The sequence below is a fragment of the Phytophthora sojae genome, assembly GCF_000149755.1.
Source record: "Phytophthora sojae unplaced genomic scaffold PHYSOscaffold_4, whole genome shotgun sequence".
In the NCBI taxonomy this organism is placed as follows: Eukaryota; Oomycota; class Peronosporomycetes; order Peronosporales; family Peronosporaceae; genus Phytophthora; species Phytophthora sojae.
Genome location: NW_009258118.1, coordinates 1,212,165 through 1,227,982, shown reverse-complemented (window position 1 = coordinate 1,227,982; position 15,818 = coordinate 1,212,165). Strand labels below are relative to the sequence as shown.

General features: G+C 56.4%; 5 protein-coding genes across 5 annotated transcripts; all 5 read left to right on the top strand.

Annotated features, from left to right (window-relative positions):
- Positions 1–219: 219 nt before the first annotated feature.
- Positions 220–396, top strand: PHYSODRAFT_503035 (hypothetical protein; the record flags this gene model as incomplete). The annotated part of the gene is made up of 1 exon (XM_009527567.1): positions 220–396. A coding segment is annotated over one exon (177 nt), but the record flags the coding sequence as incomplete, so codon positions are not given.
- A 578-nt stretch (positions 397–974) lies between these two features.
- On the top strand, positions 975–1,607 carry PHYSODRAFT_499791 (hypothetical protein; the record flags this gene model as incomplete). The annotated part of the gene is made up of 1 exon (XM_009527566.1): positions 975–1,607. The coding sequence occupies one exon, from the start codon at positions 975–977 to the stop codon at positions 1,605–1,607; it is 633 nt and encodes a 210-aa protein (XP_009525861.1).
- A 676-nt stretch (positions 1,608–2,283) lies between these two features.
- On the top strand, positions 2,284–2,505 carry PHYSODRAFT_499576 (hypothetical protein; the record flags this gene model as incomplete). Its single annotated transcript, XM_009527565.1, has 1 exon — positions 2,284–2,505. One exon carries the CDS (start codon positions 2,284–2,286, stop codon positions 2,503–2,505), a length of 222 nt encoding a protein of 73 aa, XP_009525860.1.
- A 1,461-nt stretch (positions 2,506–3,966) lies between these two features.
- On the top strand, positions 3,967–4,176 carry PHYSODRAFT_499457 (hypothetical protein; the record flags this gene model as incomplete). Its single annotated transcript, XM_009527564.1, has 1 exon — positions 3,967–4,176. A coding segment is annotated over one exon (210 nt), but the record flags the coding sequence as incomplete, so codon positions are not given.
- A 52-nt stretch (positions 4,177–4,228) lies between these two features.
- On the top strand, positions 4,229–4,387 carry PHYSODRAFT_464559 (hypothetical protein; the record flags this gene model as incomplete). Its single annotated transcript, XM_009527563.1, has 1 exon — positions 4,229–4,387. A coding segment is annotated over one exon (159 nt), but the record flags the coding sequence as incomplete, so codon positions are not given.
- Between the last annotated feature and the right edge of the window lie 11,431 nt (positions 4,388–15,818).

Sequence of the window (15,818 nt, the reverse complement as noted above, 5' to 3'; positions counted from 1 at the left end):
CTTATCAAGAGCAATGAACAGCTTGAATATTTGACCCCATGTGATCGAATGTGGTGTCGGTCAGAGAATTCATGCTGCTATAAAAAAGTTCACGAGTATCGATGCCATAGTTGTGGATATTTCGAGATTCGCAAGTAATCCAATATTTTTTAAATAACTTTTCCTAATTGATCTTAAGACAAAGTTATATAATAAGGATAACAATGGCATACTCTCCTAAAAAAATACCAAGCTAACAAGGCAACGATCGCAGCCGCAAAGAAGCGGTACTACAACATGAATCGTGAAAAGATACTCACTCGTCAGAAGGAATACGATGAGAAGAATCGTGAGAAGATTCTTGCTCGTCAGAGACTGTACTATGCTAGGCGTGCGGGCAAGATCGCGCTCGACTAAGCTCCATTTTTTTTTGTTCACGACTTACAAAGATGAATCCATTTTAAGCGAAGCCCAAATAATATACCAAGAAGAGAATTGAATATTTTATCTTTTCTCACATATAGCCGCTATGCTGTTCTACGAACTCGATGCTCTCAAGCGCCTCAACATCCCGGTCAAGCGATGGGAGTCATCGTTCCGTGTCAAGGTCAAGAATCAGAACGGTCGTATAGTTTATATATCTTCCTTCAAGAAGGGTAAGAACCGCGATCTCTTGCAAAATCCCTAAGTCCCGTATCCAGCGACACTTCACTCCCAACTACAAGCCACCGTCGAGCTACAACTTTCGCAAGATGAAGGTGTACGACGAGCACCTGTACGAGAACTACTCTCACAAGGATATCATGTCCAATATTCGTTCGCTCCTCTCTAAGCAGGACAAGGCTTTCAAAGCTGATGTCCAGCTTGGCTACAAGCTAATTGATCGCATCACAGGACTCGAGAGGAACTATCAGCCTTCGACGAACACTTCAGTGCTCAACAATCCTATCCCAATCAACTCCAAGGCCGATATTGAGAAGAAGATCATGGGTGAGATGCTTTCTAAGGATTTCACTGAGCGCATCAGCTACCCATCTTCAAGCTATCAGCTCAAGGAGATCACCATGGCTAAGGTCATGATCTACAAGCGTGATCACATTCTCGGCGATAACATCGAGATCCCAGAGAGCATCAAGAAGAACAAGTTCATCATCGATTTCCCTAGGACTAACAACACGTGTGTATTCTTCTGCATTGCTTACCACTTGGAGGAGAGCGCACGTCCTGATCGAATGATGGCATCGGTTAAGGATCGTGTCGAAGCGTACTGTACGTTCAAGAGTGTCAAGTACTCAGCCAAGTACTTCAAGGAGATGCAGCCAATTGATATCAAGGAGTTCGACCAGCTCGAAGACTGCTTCCAGCTAGCAATCAACGTGTTTGAAATGGATCAGAACACTCTTGAGATCAGCAAGCTACGCGAGTCGGAGAAGGCGTACGAAAATATTATCAACATTCTCGACTACAAGGGACATGCCATGTACATCAAGAACATCGATACCGTTCTTTCAAAGTATCCATGCAACGTATGCGATGCTATCTTTGACACTTATGACAAGCTCTGGAACCACAAGAAGATCGAGGTTATCGAGGCTTTCCCTTCATCTCCCAGCTGGAACAAGCTATGAAAAGTATCTCACTACTTACCTAGGTGGATGCGAATGAGATGACAAGATTCGTTGCATCTGTGGTCTCGGCAAGGGACTATCTCCATATGAGTACATCAAGTCATTCGATGTGCTCAACGAGACTACTATCCCAGCAAAGTCAGCGTTCGACAGCAGTCTCCGAGGAACAAGCATAAGTGACAACGACTATGAGCGAGTCAAGTTCGTGTGGGAGCACTATGAGATGAAGTCAATCAAGGACCTGCTGATCTGGTACAACAATCTTGATGTCAAAACCTTCGTTCAGGCTATCCAAGCCCAGCGTGAGCTATTCAAGCGTTTCAAGCTCGACATCTTTACAGATGGTGTTTCACTTCCGGGGCTGAGCGAGAAGGTTATGTATCAGACATGCTTCACCAATCTTGATAAGCGACCTAGAGTCCCAGCTAAGGCACTCGACTTCCCTGAGTAGCGCTACCTAGGGTACATCGAACAAGATAAGAAGGCTGACCGCGAGTTTGATATGACCATGAAACACCTAGATGAGCTGCTTGAGAAGCAAAAGTATCTTTGCGGTCTCTGCTACTGTCAGCATACAGCTGAGACGGCATCAGCCGATCGAATCAACAACAAGCTCGGTCATGAGGATGGCAACATTCTCATCAGCTGTATAGCTTGCAACGTCGCTCGTAAGGATATGCCTCTGAAAGCCTTCAGACGCAAGAAGCTGCTCGAGTTCAACGCTGACAAGCTGGTCTGGTCAATCGACAAGGAGGAGGCAGATATCTACCACAAAATACGGGCTAACGTCGCCGGAGGTCCATCGATCATCTTTAACAGATACGCGAAGCGCAATGAGACGAAGATCCGCGGCGGCAAGCTCTGTAAGAAGGTTATTGACGTCGAAAACAGTAGATGACGTCGCAGTTCGTATCCCTATGCGATCGCTTGCTTTGATAGCGAGAGCATTAGAGGTACCGTAAACGTTGAAAGCCAGATAGTTGAGACTGCTACCAGTCGAGTAATTACTCCAGAAGATAGAGATGCAATCCTTCGCTGATAGAGTTGATCCAAATCTGATGGTTCCGTCTAGGCCTGCGTTCATACATAGCACCATCAGTCTGGATTTGCATTCCACGCGTCCGGATAGAGAAAATGCCTGGGCTATGAACATTACTTGCTCCAGTCGCTTCGATTGATCCAATAATAGCTGCCGAAGGCGTGAAATTACTCAGCGCTCCTTCTGCATGCTGTTCCAGAAACATTCGATATATTCCGAAATTGCATTGGATATTCCGCTGCGGGGGTTGTTGAACTTAGCGTTGAAGCTGCTGGGACAGTGATAACATATTTTCCGCTCATCGATAGAGAGTCCATTCCAGTAATAGCTCTGCTTGCTCCTGAGAATGATAGATTGCCATCGATCGTCAAGCCAGTAAGAGTTCCTAGCGATGTAATTTTGCTTTGAGTCGGATTATTAATCAATCCATTGATGAAACCGAGTGCTGATATCGATCCACTTGCATTCAGATCACCTCCGAGTCCAATACCTCCGGTTATTACAAGAGAACCCGAGGTTGCGTTTGACGATGCAATGCCAGCAGAAATGGTTATTGCTCCACTAGATGTCAGCGAACCAAGCGTTCCTACGCTGGTAATGTTCGGCTAAGCCGCGGTCTGTAGCGTGCCCGATATCGATGCCGCAGTGAGTGAGTTAAGACCCGTAAGTGTTCTTGATGCTCGTGTAAATGCTAAATTGACTGCAATAGTCAATCCAGTAAGCGTACCAAGTGATGTGATATTAGGCTGAGCAGCTGTATTCAGCGTACAATATGTTTGTCCGCTCACTACAAGGCTAATCAGTGTGTCTTCAGATGTAATCTTAGTTGGATAGCCGTCTGTAGCGTAGCGTACAGACTCCCACTCACTGTGAGATCGCTCAATGTACCTACGGATGTAATATTTGGCTGAGCAGCTGTTGCTAGCGTGCCAGATATGTTTCCACTTACTGCCAGCGACGGTAGCGTGCCTAAGCTAGTAATATTAGGCTGAGCTGCTGTTTGAAGCGTACCCGTTATCGACGTTGCCGTCAAACTACTAATAGTAGCAATTTCGCGTGATGCTCCAAGAACCAGTGCTTTGTTGATCGCTGCCTGACCTGGAGTAATGCCAACTACATATGATGGAGCGCCTGATACGGAAGCTCCATTAACCGTCAGACTACTACAGCTAAGTGCTCCGAGACCGCTGATATCATTATTATCACCTGGAACCAAGGCAATGCCGCTATATGTAGTACCAGGAACGATTCCAGAGATGTAGCTCAGTCTATAGTCATTCTTACCCAGATAGAGTGTCTACGCGTAGTCATAGGTAAGCAAACCATCTGAACTTTGCTTGCCCTAAGATGATCAGGTTGAGTTCAGAATATGTAGCGATCCTAAAAGCCAATTCGAAGCGCGATTTGAAGATGCTGTTCAAGGATTTCAATATCCCTGGCACGACTGAGGATGGACTCATCAGAGCCTATGAGCAAGTAACAGCCAAAAAGGTGCAGTGTTTATTCATAGATTCGGTGAAGGTGAGATGAGATTTAATTTCGATACTCGAATCAAACAATCCCGCTACGAATATAATCAATTATGAGTTCGCTAGTAGCAATCAGCTCCAAGGACTTGGTGTCCAATTCTTTCAATAATCAGTACCGTTATAGCTTCCCAGCTTCTGCTAATTTCAAAAATGTTGAGGTTGCTGTTCAATCGATCTCGATGTACAACAGCCAGTTCAACGTCGATAGCGTAATAACACCTTTAAATTCGAGATGCCTATGTGGTGTAGTACCCCGCGGAAGAAGTGGGCGCGCCGGGCGCTGGAGGAAGAAGGCGCCGGGACGCGAGTGATGGACTTCGACGCGGCTGATGGAACGCGACGCGGATTGATGGGCGCGACGCAGGGCCGAGCTCGACGGGAAAGTCGGCGTGGGTGATGGGCCGTGAGACACGGTGCCAGAATCCAGTGCGACACGTAATCATCCGACGGGTCGACCAGCGCACCCGGTTCTGCAAAACGCGCCGACCCTAAACCGAGCAAAACGCGCCAACCCTAACCCCCGCCGACCAAAACGCGCCGAGGTAAGATCTTGATTGCGCCACGCAAACCAGGTTGAAGGACGGCAGTGCAAGCACGACGGAAGTAGGGATAGGCCCAGAGCGGTAGGCTTAGCAAGCAGTAGTACAGAGTAGCCAGTAGCAAGGACATAGGATAGGGTAAGGACTCAGTCCCGAAATTTCTCTGAACCACAAAGACCTCCCGTCTTCTCCGAGGTTCCAGGGGAACCGCCAAGCGCCGGCAAGTAGAGCCGCCTCAATATCGCGGCCCTCCGTCGTTTGCTGGTTCGGGTGCTCACCCCCCACAGACCCGTGCTGGAACAAAGGCACGTTAAACGTATACCGTTTAGGTGGGCGCCCGATAACGCGCTGCCTAGGCGAAGGACCGCACTGGCCTGATAACCGCCGTGCACAAGACCCCCCTGTAGGCCCGATAACGCCACACAAGCCCCAGGAAACGCCGGCCCGATAACGCCGCACGCCCGACGGGAACGCCGAGGAAACGCCGGCCCGATAACGCCGCACGCCCAAGGCTCGACGCCCTACGACAAGGAACAAGCGTCAACACAAGAACCCCCAACTCCGAAGCCTGCGAAGACTTGGGCCTGTATTTCGAAGATACGCTACTCCAACAACCGGTAATAATTTGCTCGGCGCGACCGCTATCCAGACGCGCCGAGTTTATGCGAGATCGCATTCGCGAGATTTCTGCGAGGGCGCTACTCCACAATCGTGCCGCGACCCGGGAGTACTACTTCGAATGACGGGCTAACTATCCAAGAGGCATCGGAGGCAGGTGCGCAGTCGGCTGGAAGGTCGCCGACCACAAGAGAGCACAGTGAGAGACCTGTCGCGTCGTGGAGCTCTGAGGGAACCTTCACGACAGGCCACGGGGCCAGCGACGACCAGGAGGGCTACGAAGAACAGTTTGCCGTTCCCGATGCGGCTCCCGACGAGGGGGCCGCGAAGGGCCGCGACGCAAGTCGCGGTCCTACCGGTCGGAAGCCTGCAAAGGCTGACGACCAACAACAACCCACCGCCAAGGCAGCCACGAAGCGCAAGTCGCCCAAGAGGAAGCAGAAGAAGCTGCGCGCGCCGGACTCGGCGGAGGAGTCGCTGTCCAAGCCGCAAGGCAAGGACACGGGACGTCAGTACACCGTCGAGGAGATACGGTACGTCGTGGCGCGCACGGAGCTCTTCCGTCTGCTAGAACAAGACCCAATCTTGGTCTTCCTCAAGCCCATGCTGATGAGCAACTTCACAGGCCCCTTCGTGGCGCCGGACTTCGATAGTCTCACCAGCGTCGCCCACGCCGCGCCGACTCTCTTCCAGATGCTGCGTGACTCGGGGTTCGTGCTGGGGCTTTCGAGATGGAGAGGCTGTGCAATTGGGACCTCAAATCTTGGTTACGTGCGATTCGCGTCGTGCAGGAGCCCTTGACGATTCTCGCCGGATCCGTCAAACAAGACGCGACGAGTTCCGCGACGGGCCAAGACGCGCCGAGTTCCTCGACGGGCTCAGCCCAGACCTCGACGACCACGCCCTCGCCTCCACCTCGATACCAATCGAGCGTGGACTCCGACAGCAGTTTCGAGTCGCCCAAGCGCATGCCCATGAACCGGCCGCCGCGCGTCATGCAACTATCCGCGGCGCCCGCACGCACGGAGGTGACGAAACCCGCCGAGGAGGTGCTTCCCAAGGCCTTGAGAGAATCCATCATCAAGTTGATGCAGACGACAGTGATGAGCGCCCCGCGCGCCGACACAGCCGCAATTCCGACGGGGCTGAAGCCGCCCGCGAGTCCCACACTCACGGTGGCTCGCCCCCAGGAGGCAGCGGATGTCGCCATGGAGTCGGTCAGTTCGCGTTCTTCGACGAGGTCCAGAACTAGACGCAACGCAGACGAGGACCCCGATGACCTGTTCGACTTGGACATCGGAGTGCCAAGAACCGCAGCCGCCGTCTCGACGGCGACAGCCGGCGGCGTAGCCCTCGCCCGCGTACGCCTCTCAGCATCTTCCGAGCTGAAAGAGTTCTCGGGACGGGACGCCAGCGAAGAGAAAGCCAGACTGTGGCTCAACCGTCTGAAGTCCGCCGCGCGGCGCGACGGGATGACGGGCGAAGAAGTGTGCGGGCAGTTCAGCGATCTAATGAGCGGCCCTGCGCGCCAATGGTATCTCCAGTTGCCCAGGAAGGTCAAGAAATCATGGACCGAGCTGATGGAGCAATTCCGTGTACAGTACTGCGGCAAGGGCGTGTCAATGGCCAGCCGCTACTACCATGCGGCTCAGCGCCCCGACGAGACCCCTCTGGATTACTTGTACCGGCTCAACGTCGCGGGCTTGAGGGCCAACATCGCATACGCCGAGGGTACGACTGAAGAGAAGCGCGAACACGTCGAGCATTTCATCCGGACGCTGAACACGCAGGAGGCCGAACTCGCCTCGCGGCTCACGCTGATGGAGGTCGCCGACTCCGAGGCGCTGGAGAAGAAGCTGCGTGCCCGACAACGGGGACTGGCCCACCAGAAAAAGACTCTCTTCGGCTCGAACAAGTTCCGCCAAAAGGCGCCGACCCCACCGACTCAGCCGGCGCGCGCCGTGCATGCGATTCACGTCGCGTCGGACGAGTACGATTCGGGACGCGAAAGTCGCGACAGCGACGATCGCCAGTACGACCAAGACGAGGCGGACGAAGAACGCGCCAAGTTGTTCGTCGCGGGACAGGCCCCGCCGGGAGAGCCGGCGCGTCGCAACTTCGATCCCGACGACTCGGGACGCGACCGCCCGCGGTGCCGCCACTGTGGTTCACGTCGCCATGTCGAAGGAGACTGCTGGAAGTTGTTGACGTGTCAGAAGTGTGGTGGCCAGCACCCGACGGAGCGATGCTTGAGGGTGTGCAAGGCCTGCGGTGACGTGCACGAAGCCGGAGAATGCCCGATGGAGGAGTTCTTCAACCAATTGCGCCAGTGGTTTGACCCGAATAAACACGCGGGAATGCTGCCGCCGGCCGCCGAGAAGATGTTAAACTAGGACGCTCGCTGGCTTGGAAACCAGTACGAGACGAGCGACCTGTTTCCGTCTATGCATATGTGACCAAGAAGTCGCGAGAGGTGGTTAGTGAGAGCCCGACTTCCCTGAATGATAATACATGTGAATCCAACCTCGAACGTACCACGCAAGAACGCGCGCCGCGAATCTCGGCGGTACGACGGACGACGGACGACGAGTTTGCAGCGGTTGCATACACTGCAAAGTCTGCAATGAACCGGTGGTAGTAGTTGAGGCTACCCAAGAACGATTGCAGGCCCTTGAGCGTGCGCGGGAACTCGAGCGACGTCAGCGACTCCAGATTCTTCGGCTTCGCCTCGAGACCGAGTCCTGAGACTCGGTGGCCCAGGTAGTCGACCTTGGACATACCCCACTCGCTCATCTCGACACTGATGGACAAGTGCCACTGCTCGCATACATCCAGCAAGTGTTCGACCTTCTCGCACAGGTCGTCCCACGACGTGCCCCCGATGAGGATGTCGTCGATGTACGACCTCTGTCCCAGAATGGAGTGAATATCTGGCTTCACCGGTTCGCCGTCTTCAAAGACGTCCCGAGTGCTGCCATCCGGGGACAGCTTCATGAACCCGTAGAGCGCGTTGTCGATCAAGCGTTGGTAAATCTGCGGCGCGTTGCACAGGCCGAACGGCATACGCAGCCATTCGTACAGTCCCATCGGCGTGATGAAGGCTGAGATGAGCCGGGCCCGGTCTGTCATGGGGACGACCCAGAAGCCGCTCGCCATGTCGAGGGAGCAGTACCACAGATTCTTGTCCAAGTCTTCGAGCAAGTCGTTGACGAGCGGCATGGGGTAAATCATCAACTGTGTCAGCCCGTTGATGAGCCTGTAGTCAATGCAAAGCCGGATATCGACGCCGTTCTTCTTTATGATCACGACAATGGGCGACGCCCACGGCGACTTCGACTTCTGGATCATCCTCGCGCTCAGCAGCCCTTTGATTAAGTCGGCGACCTTCTCTCGAAACTGCGGCGGGATTTTCCGGACGCGTTGCGCGACGGGTTTTGCGTCGCCCACGTCAATGTCGCAGACAACACCCAGGGCGGCCGGCGGCAAGGCGTTGCCTTTGCCGATCAACCACTTCCGTCGCTTCCAGATGATTTGGTGTAGCCGCGTTTCTTGTCTCGCGGCTTCCTCGGGCGGGAGTCCAGTCGCCATGCCGACCTTCAAGTCCTCGATCTTCACCTCGGCGGTCAGCGAGAGGTCTGGCAGCACTGCCATCTCAGACTCGAGATCCTCTACAAAGAGGTCGGACCCCTCGTGGATGAGGACCGCGTCGTCTTCCTCCTGCTCATCAGGTTTCGCCTCGTCGAAATTCGGCTCGGCGTGAACCACCCCTGGACGAGATCGACTTGCAACCAGGAGAGCGACGCGGATACTGGAAACATTACGCGCCGCACAAGTGGTACAAGCAGGCCAAGATTCATGGAAAGCTGAACAACCGCCGTGCTGTGTTATTGCTCGACACAGGTGCCGAGGTGTCCATCCTGGACACCACCTTTGCTCGTGAGGTAGGCTGCCTGATTGACACGAAGATCACGCAAGAGTGTGTGGGAATTCGTGATGAGACATATTACACGGTGGGGAGAACCAGAGTCAAGATTACCTTGGCTGGGAACTTGGTGTACTACATGCACCTGTGGGTCGGCGACTTGGTCGGCCAACACGCAATCCTGGGAATGAACTTCATGGTGCCCGCTGGAGTGCGCATCGACACTGCGGACGGCACGGCGTGCCTTCCCGACGAGGTGCATAGCCAGATGATCGGACGAAAACCGCTATACGCCGCACGGATGCACCCGGTCGACGTCAAGACGCCTGTGAGGCTCGAACCAGGAGACACGCATGAAGTCTTGCTGAGGCCGGATCGAAACGCACCGTTCCTGTGGGTGACACGGGCAGAGTCGTGGGTGACTACCTTTGTCAAGGGGAGAGTCGGAAATAAAACGTACCTGCGTGTCACGAACATCGGAGACGCAGCGATAACCCTCGACGCGCATGAAACGCTTGGGTAGTGGACGCCGTCTGACGGCCAGCCTCGGAACCGTGGATTCGTCCGACTGGGCTCCACCCGGTACCAGCAGTGGCAGAATCTGGCGTACGGCGCGACGCGCGACGCGGAGGAGAACTGGATCCCAGCCGAGCTCGACGGACCGATGACGGATCGCCCCTCATACCCGACGCCGAAAGCCATCTTGCGCCCGGAGCCGAGACAAATCGGGACGCGACGCGCCGTGACCCCAGTGTTGGCGGCTGTCGCGGAAGCGCCGAAGGGAAGGGGGGTAGACTTGCCACCCGACGACCACAAGCCGGATACGGACGAGGAGGCGGTGGAAAGCGAACCCGATATGCCTCCGACTGTGGCTAGAAGCGCTGGGATGGAAGAATCGCCGGAGTCGGAACTCGCTGAGCCAAAACTCGACGGTGTATTCGCTGACGGAGACCGACTTCAACGAGTACGTCACGCGTCCAGAAGTCCGCGGGCATGAGAAGTGGATGCACGCGACGCGCGCCTTCGACGCGCTCAAGGCAAAACTCGCCGAGACCCCAATGTTGAAACACTTCGACGCGAACCGAGAATCCGTCGTGATCGTGTACGCCAGCGTGCGCGCCGCGTCGGGATATGCGACGGACCTCACGGTCAACGAGGCGGAATACCGCGGGCTGCTGCTCGGATGTTCTCTTCTAGAGGAACTCGACGACGTCACCCGACTCGTCGTATGCGGAGACTCCAACCTTGTCATCAGGCAGATGCGGGACGAGATGGACTGCAAGTCCCCGGGGCTGAAGCTGCTGCGACAAAAGACGCGAAACGCACTCCAGGCATGGCCGCGCCACGAACTCTTCCACGTACGACGAGACTGGAACGCGAGTGCCGACATGCTGGCTGGACAAGCTCTGCAGCGTCAAGGAGGCCGCAACGCGCACAGCCGCGAAGAGATTCAAGATCTGAAGACGCTGAATCGCTTGGAAGAAGTCATCCGACCACGGGCATCGAGTCCCGAGATGGCGTCTCCAGCCAGTCCCGACGCGGATAATCTCGACGCGGAAAACCTCGACTCGGAAAATCGCGACGCGAAAACGCGCGGCGCAGATGACCCCGCCGGGAAGGCCATGGACGCGGGACGCGGGACAGCACAAGTCCTCGCGGTGACGACGCGCTCGGCTGCCGCACGCACGACAACACGTAGGGTCCGACCTCCAGAAGTCCTGGAGGAGCTGGTGGTACAACGACTGCGCCTGGACCGCATCCGCGTCGCCCAGGACGAAGAGGTCTGGATCGTCAACCTCAAGTAGTATCTCCGCGGCGACGTCGGAGACCTATCTCGGCGCGAGGTGAAGAACTGCCAAAAGCTTGCGCCTCAGTACGAAGAGGGCGAAGGCGGGCTGCTCTACTACCAGCCGAGAAGCGACGATTCCGCCGAGGATCGCGATGTGATGATGAAGATGGTGATCCCGGAGACTCTTCGGGAAGATGTACTCCACCACTATCACGCGAGCCTGGAAGGCGGACACCAGGGTATTGGCCGCACGTACCAACGCGTGAGGCGCCACTTCCATTGGCCAGGGATCTTCAGAAGCGACCAGCGCTACGTCGGCGAATGCACCGACTGCGAGACGGGAAAGGGTCGGCCGACCATCCAGGGCGAGTCGCCGGGCAACATCGTCGCGACGTACCCGTTCCAGGTCATTGCCATGTACCATATTCCGTCGTTGCCGGCCTCCTACAAAGGCAACACAGAGCTGTTAGTCTGGGTCGACCTCTTCACGGGGTTCGTCGTGGTCAAAGCGAATGCATCACGAACCGCGCAGACGGTGACCGAGGCGTACGAGGAGGCGGTGTTCAGGCGCTTCGGCGCGAGCGAGGCTATCCGCCACGACCGCGAGCCGGGCTTCATGTCCGACTTCTTCAAGGCGTTCAGCAAACTCATGGGTCAGAGACAGCGAGCGACGCTTGCTTATCGTCCCCAAGCCAACGGTGCTGCAGAACGGATGGTGCAGACGGTTACAGGAGCGATCAAGATGTACATCGCGGACGTCGACCAACGCGACTGGGAGGAATACGCCGAGCGTCTTACCTTCGCGCTAAACACGTCGCACGACCGGACGAGGAATGAAACACCGTTCTTCTTAGTGCACGGCTGGGATCCTCGGTCGACGCTGGAAGCGGCGTTGGCCGTCGGGAACACGTCGACCCAGGACGCCGAGGCGAGGCGGTGGAGGCTCCGTAACCAGCGACACTACAAGGTGGCAAGGGCACAAGCGTTGGAGTTAGTCCGAGAGGCCGTCGAAGAGAGAGCGCGTCGACAAACTGAAAACGCGACGCGACATGAGATCGCGACGGGATCGCAAGTTTGGCTGTACCTGGATCGGGTGAAGCCGGGGTATGCGCGCAAACTCGCGCACATGTGGCACGGACCCTTCCGCGTCGCCGAGCTGGTCAGCGCGTTCGCAGTGCGCCTTGAGACGACGGGTACGCCCTATCCGCTGTACCCCGTCGTCCACATCTCCAAGCTGAAGCCCGTCCGGGAATTCCCGTCGCGACCCGCGACGCAGCTGACGGTGCCGGTCGAGGAGCGCTTCGACTTCGACGAGGCGCTCTTGACGGAGGATAGCTGGGAAGCCACGCGCGAGCTGGAGGACGACGGCTTCGAGGGCGAGAAGATCGTGAATGTGCGCGAGGGGCGGGCTACCCAGTATGGGCGCACGCGACGCGAGTTTGAAGTCAAATGGAAAGGCTACCCGGACACGACGTGGGTCGACGAGCTCGATCTGAATTGCGGCGGGTTGCTGTACGACTTCCTGCGCCAGCGCACGGGACGCAACCGGTTCGAGGCGATGTAGTCGCACGAGAACGCGGAGGTGGTGGAGCCTGGTGGGTGAGCGCCCTCGGGTGCGACTAAGTCGGCGGGGGGGGGCTGCCGACGGGAGGACTGGTGGGAAGCCTCGACTCTGGGAATGGCCGGAGCGAGGGATTGGATGAGGGAAGTGAGGAGGACCAGCCTGTTGCTGAAGATGGGACGGCGGAGGGCCGTCTCATAAAAGATGTGGAGAAGTGGAAAGAAACAAGGGAAAAGATCAAGGCTACGTATTGAAGTTACGGCTACAACAACTAAACGCGACGGACTGCAACGATGGGCCAAGACTCAAACCTGCTGGACAAACTTACCTGCAAGACGCGGCACATGGAAGGCTGGGTGATCGCGCGTCACTCGGCAGCGTACGTTGGCGTCCATCTCGGCCACAGTGAGCGGCGTCCGATAGAACCGGCGCCAGGGCTCCTGCGCGACATCGAGGCCTGGATACCACCGTCCGATCGACGTGTGCGCGGGCGGAAAGTGAAGCACCATTGGGTCCAGCAAGAGGTCCATGTCTGCGAAACCTTGCTGGAACAGTCCGACCACCAGCTGCAACAGGCTGTTGAGGTGGTTGCCCGCGTGTGAGCGACGCGAGTTGCGCGCCGTGCGCCACCTTTTCCACGCCGCACCCTGCACGAAGAGCTCATGGGTGGCCTCCCAGTACGCCTGAGCCCAGTGCTCGATGTGGTGCCGGAGCCGACGTAGGAATGGGCGGAACGCCGCGTCGCTGGACGCGAAGAGAAGCGCCTCAGCGGCTTGAGCGAGGTAGCGCCATGGCGGAGTCGCGTATAGCGCGTCGACGTTGGCCAGAGTCACGAGGGCGCGGTTCCAGTTCGCAGGCGCGGGAGGAACACGGCGCGGAATGATCCAGCCGGGCGGCGGCAGGAAGAGCGTTCGCAACTCCTGCACGGTGATGAGATGAAGGCGGAGACGTCGTACCCGCTTGGGCCAAGGAGCGTAGCGAGGCTGCCGCCAGCCAGACGGAGTTCCGGCAGGCGGAATCACAGGGTCGAAGAAGGGCGCCGCCGGAGCACTCATCTCGTCGATACATGGAATGGCAGGATCTAGCCTTTCAAGCCACAACAGATGACCGGCCGACGAACCAGGAGGCGCCAACGGGACCTCCGGTACCTTCCGTCGAGCGACCGATTTATTCAACGCCCCGAGCCATTCTCCAGAGACGCCAGGTATCCCCGATCGTCGATCAGTCGACGGGTCCACCCGATCCAACAAGCGAACCGGAGGCAATGAGCCCTGATCCGGGGGCGGCAGTCGTTGATACTCTTAGATCAGGGGGCAGACCGTTGCAGGACGATGATCGCGTGACAGAGGAGTCGGGGTCGTCTGCTTCAACTGTCCTCGTCGGAGATCCACCAGACCCACGATCGGATCCTGTTGAGTCGGTGTGGGAACCTTCCGGATCGGAGAAGGAATGCTCTCCAAAGCGGAAACAGGCGGAGATGGACTTCCAGCCTTCGCCGGTCACGGATCAAGCGTGTGCACCGGTAGATGACGCGAAGCCGCAAGAGGATCGTGTTGGCGATCTAGAGGGGAAGCCAGATCATGTGGATTCCGGTGGTAAAGCCGCCGAGAAGGGCGAAATCGTGTCCCCTCACATGCCATCGGCCGATCAGGTCGACGGTTGTGCCGTCGAACCAGATCTTGAGGCGGGAGTACCGATCGGACACACCCCGTTGCGGTCTTAGCTGTGGAAGAGTCGAGATCAAGTGACGATACAGCAGTCGACGGTGTTCCAGCATCTGAACGACTGCCACAAGTGGCTAAAGACTCATCGATCGTTGGAGGTGATCAGCTGAAAATGGAGGCCAAACCCACTTCAAATCGGGGCGATCTCGTTACGTCCGAACCGGATCGAGACGTGGGCGCTGATGATCAGGTCCATTACCACGAGGGCGGAAATCTGTCAGCAGAAGATGTCGAAGGTGAATTAGCTGTGCTTCTTGAAATTGTGATCTCGACGACGGATGAGGTGAAGATCGATGATATCAAGGTGGGAGATCTGGAGTTCAACACCCCGGAGGAGATCGATCGGCTGCGAAAGAAGATCTGGCACAAGAATCACCTGCTGATTGGCAAGGGCAATGCACTTCCCCCAGCAGCCCGGGGCGTCACCTGCGACATCGACGTGGGCGACGCGAAGCCGATCGCTCAACGTGTCCGGAAAGTTGCCCCTCAGTTCGTGGAGAAGGTGTCCGAGCTGATCAAGGGACTATTGTCAGCCAAGATGATTCGGAATCTCGATCACCGTGGGCCTCGCCGATCGTCGTGATCATCAAGAAGGACGGCGTGGACATTCGACTCTGCATCGATTATCGGCTCGTCAACAGTCTAACCAGGCTGATGGTATATCCGATGCCCTTGATCAACGATCTGCTGGAGGATCTGGACAAGGTACTCTGGTATTGCTCCTTGGACATGGCTAGTGGATTCTGGGTGGTGACAATGACCGATCGAGCTCGTGCGATCTCGGTCTTTATCACCCACATGGGTCTGTTCGAGTGGAACCGGATGCCGTTCGGCCTGAAGAACGCTCCTCACACCTATCAGCGACTTCTGGACGACGCGTTGTATGGGTTCACCAGGATCCCGCGATCGTCGGACTGTGAAGTCACTACGGACTTGATTGAGTCAGGAGAACCAGAAGATCCGGGGCGTCCATCAGTGCTAGGTCGCAGATCGTACATTGATGACATCCTAGGGACGTCCGGATCATGGGATGAGCTGTGCGGTCGTGTGGATCACCTGCTGGACGCTTGTGATAAGTGGAACCTCTCGATCAGTGTGGAGAAGAGCTCTTGGGGAATGCGTAAAGTGGACTATCTGGGACATCGTGTGTCGAACGACGGGCTGGAAGCCAATCCGAAGGACCTCACCGCTCTGACCGATCTGGTTCCCCGGATCGCTCAGATCGATGCAATCGTTTTTGGGCAGTCTCAATTATTACAGCCGTTTCTTGGAAGATTACGCGATATACGCGGCGATCCTGTACGAACTGCGCGAGGTGGACTTCGCCGTGCTGAAGAAACGCCCCGATCTGCGCCAGATCCTGGATCGCCAAGTACCGAACTTAGTGGATACGGACCCAGTGAGCCCCGATCGGACTCCATCAGTTCCTGAAGTCAGTGTTGCCGATGACCGCTGGATCCGTGCTCATCGTGCCTTTTCGACCATGAAGA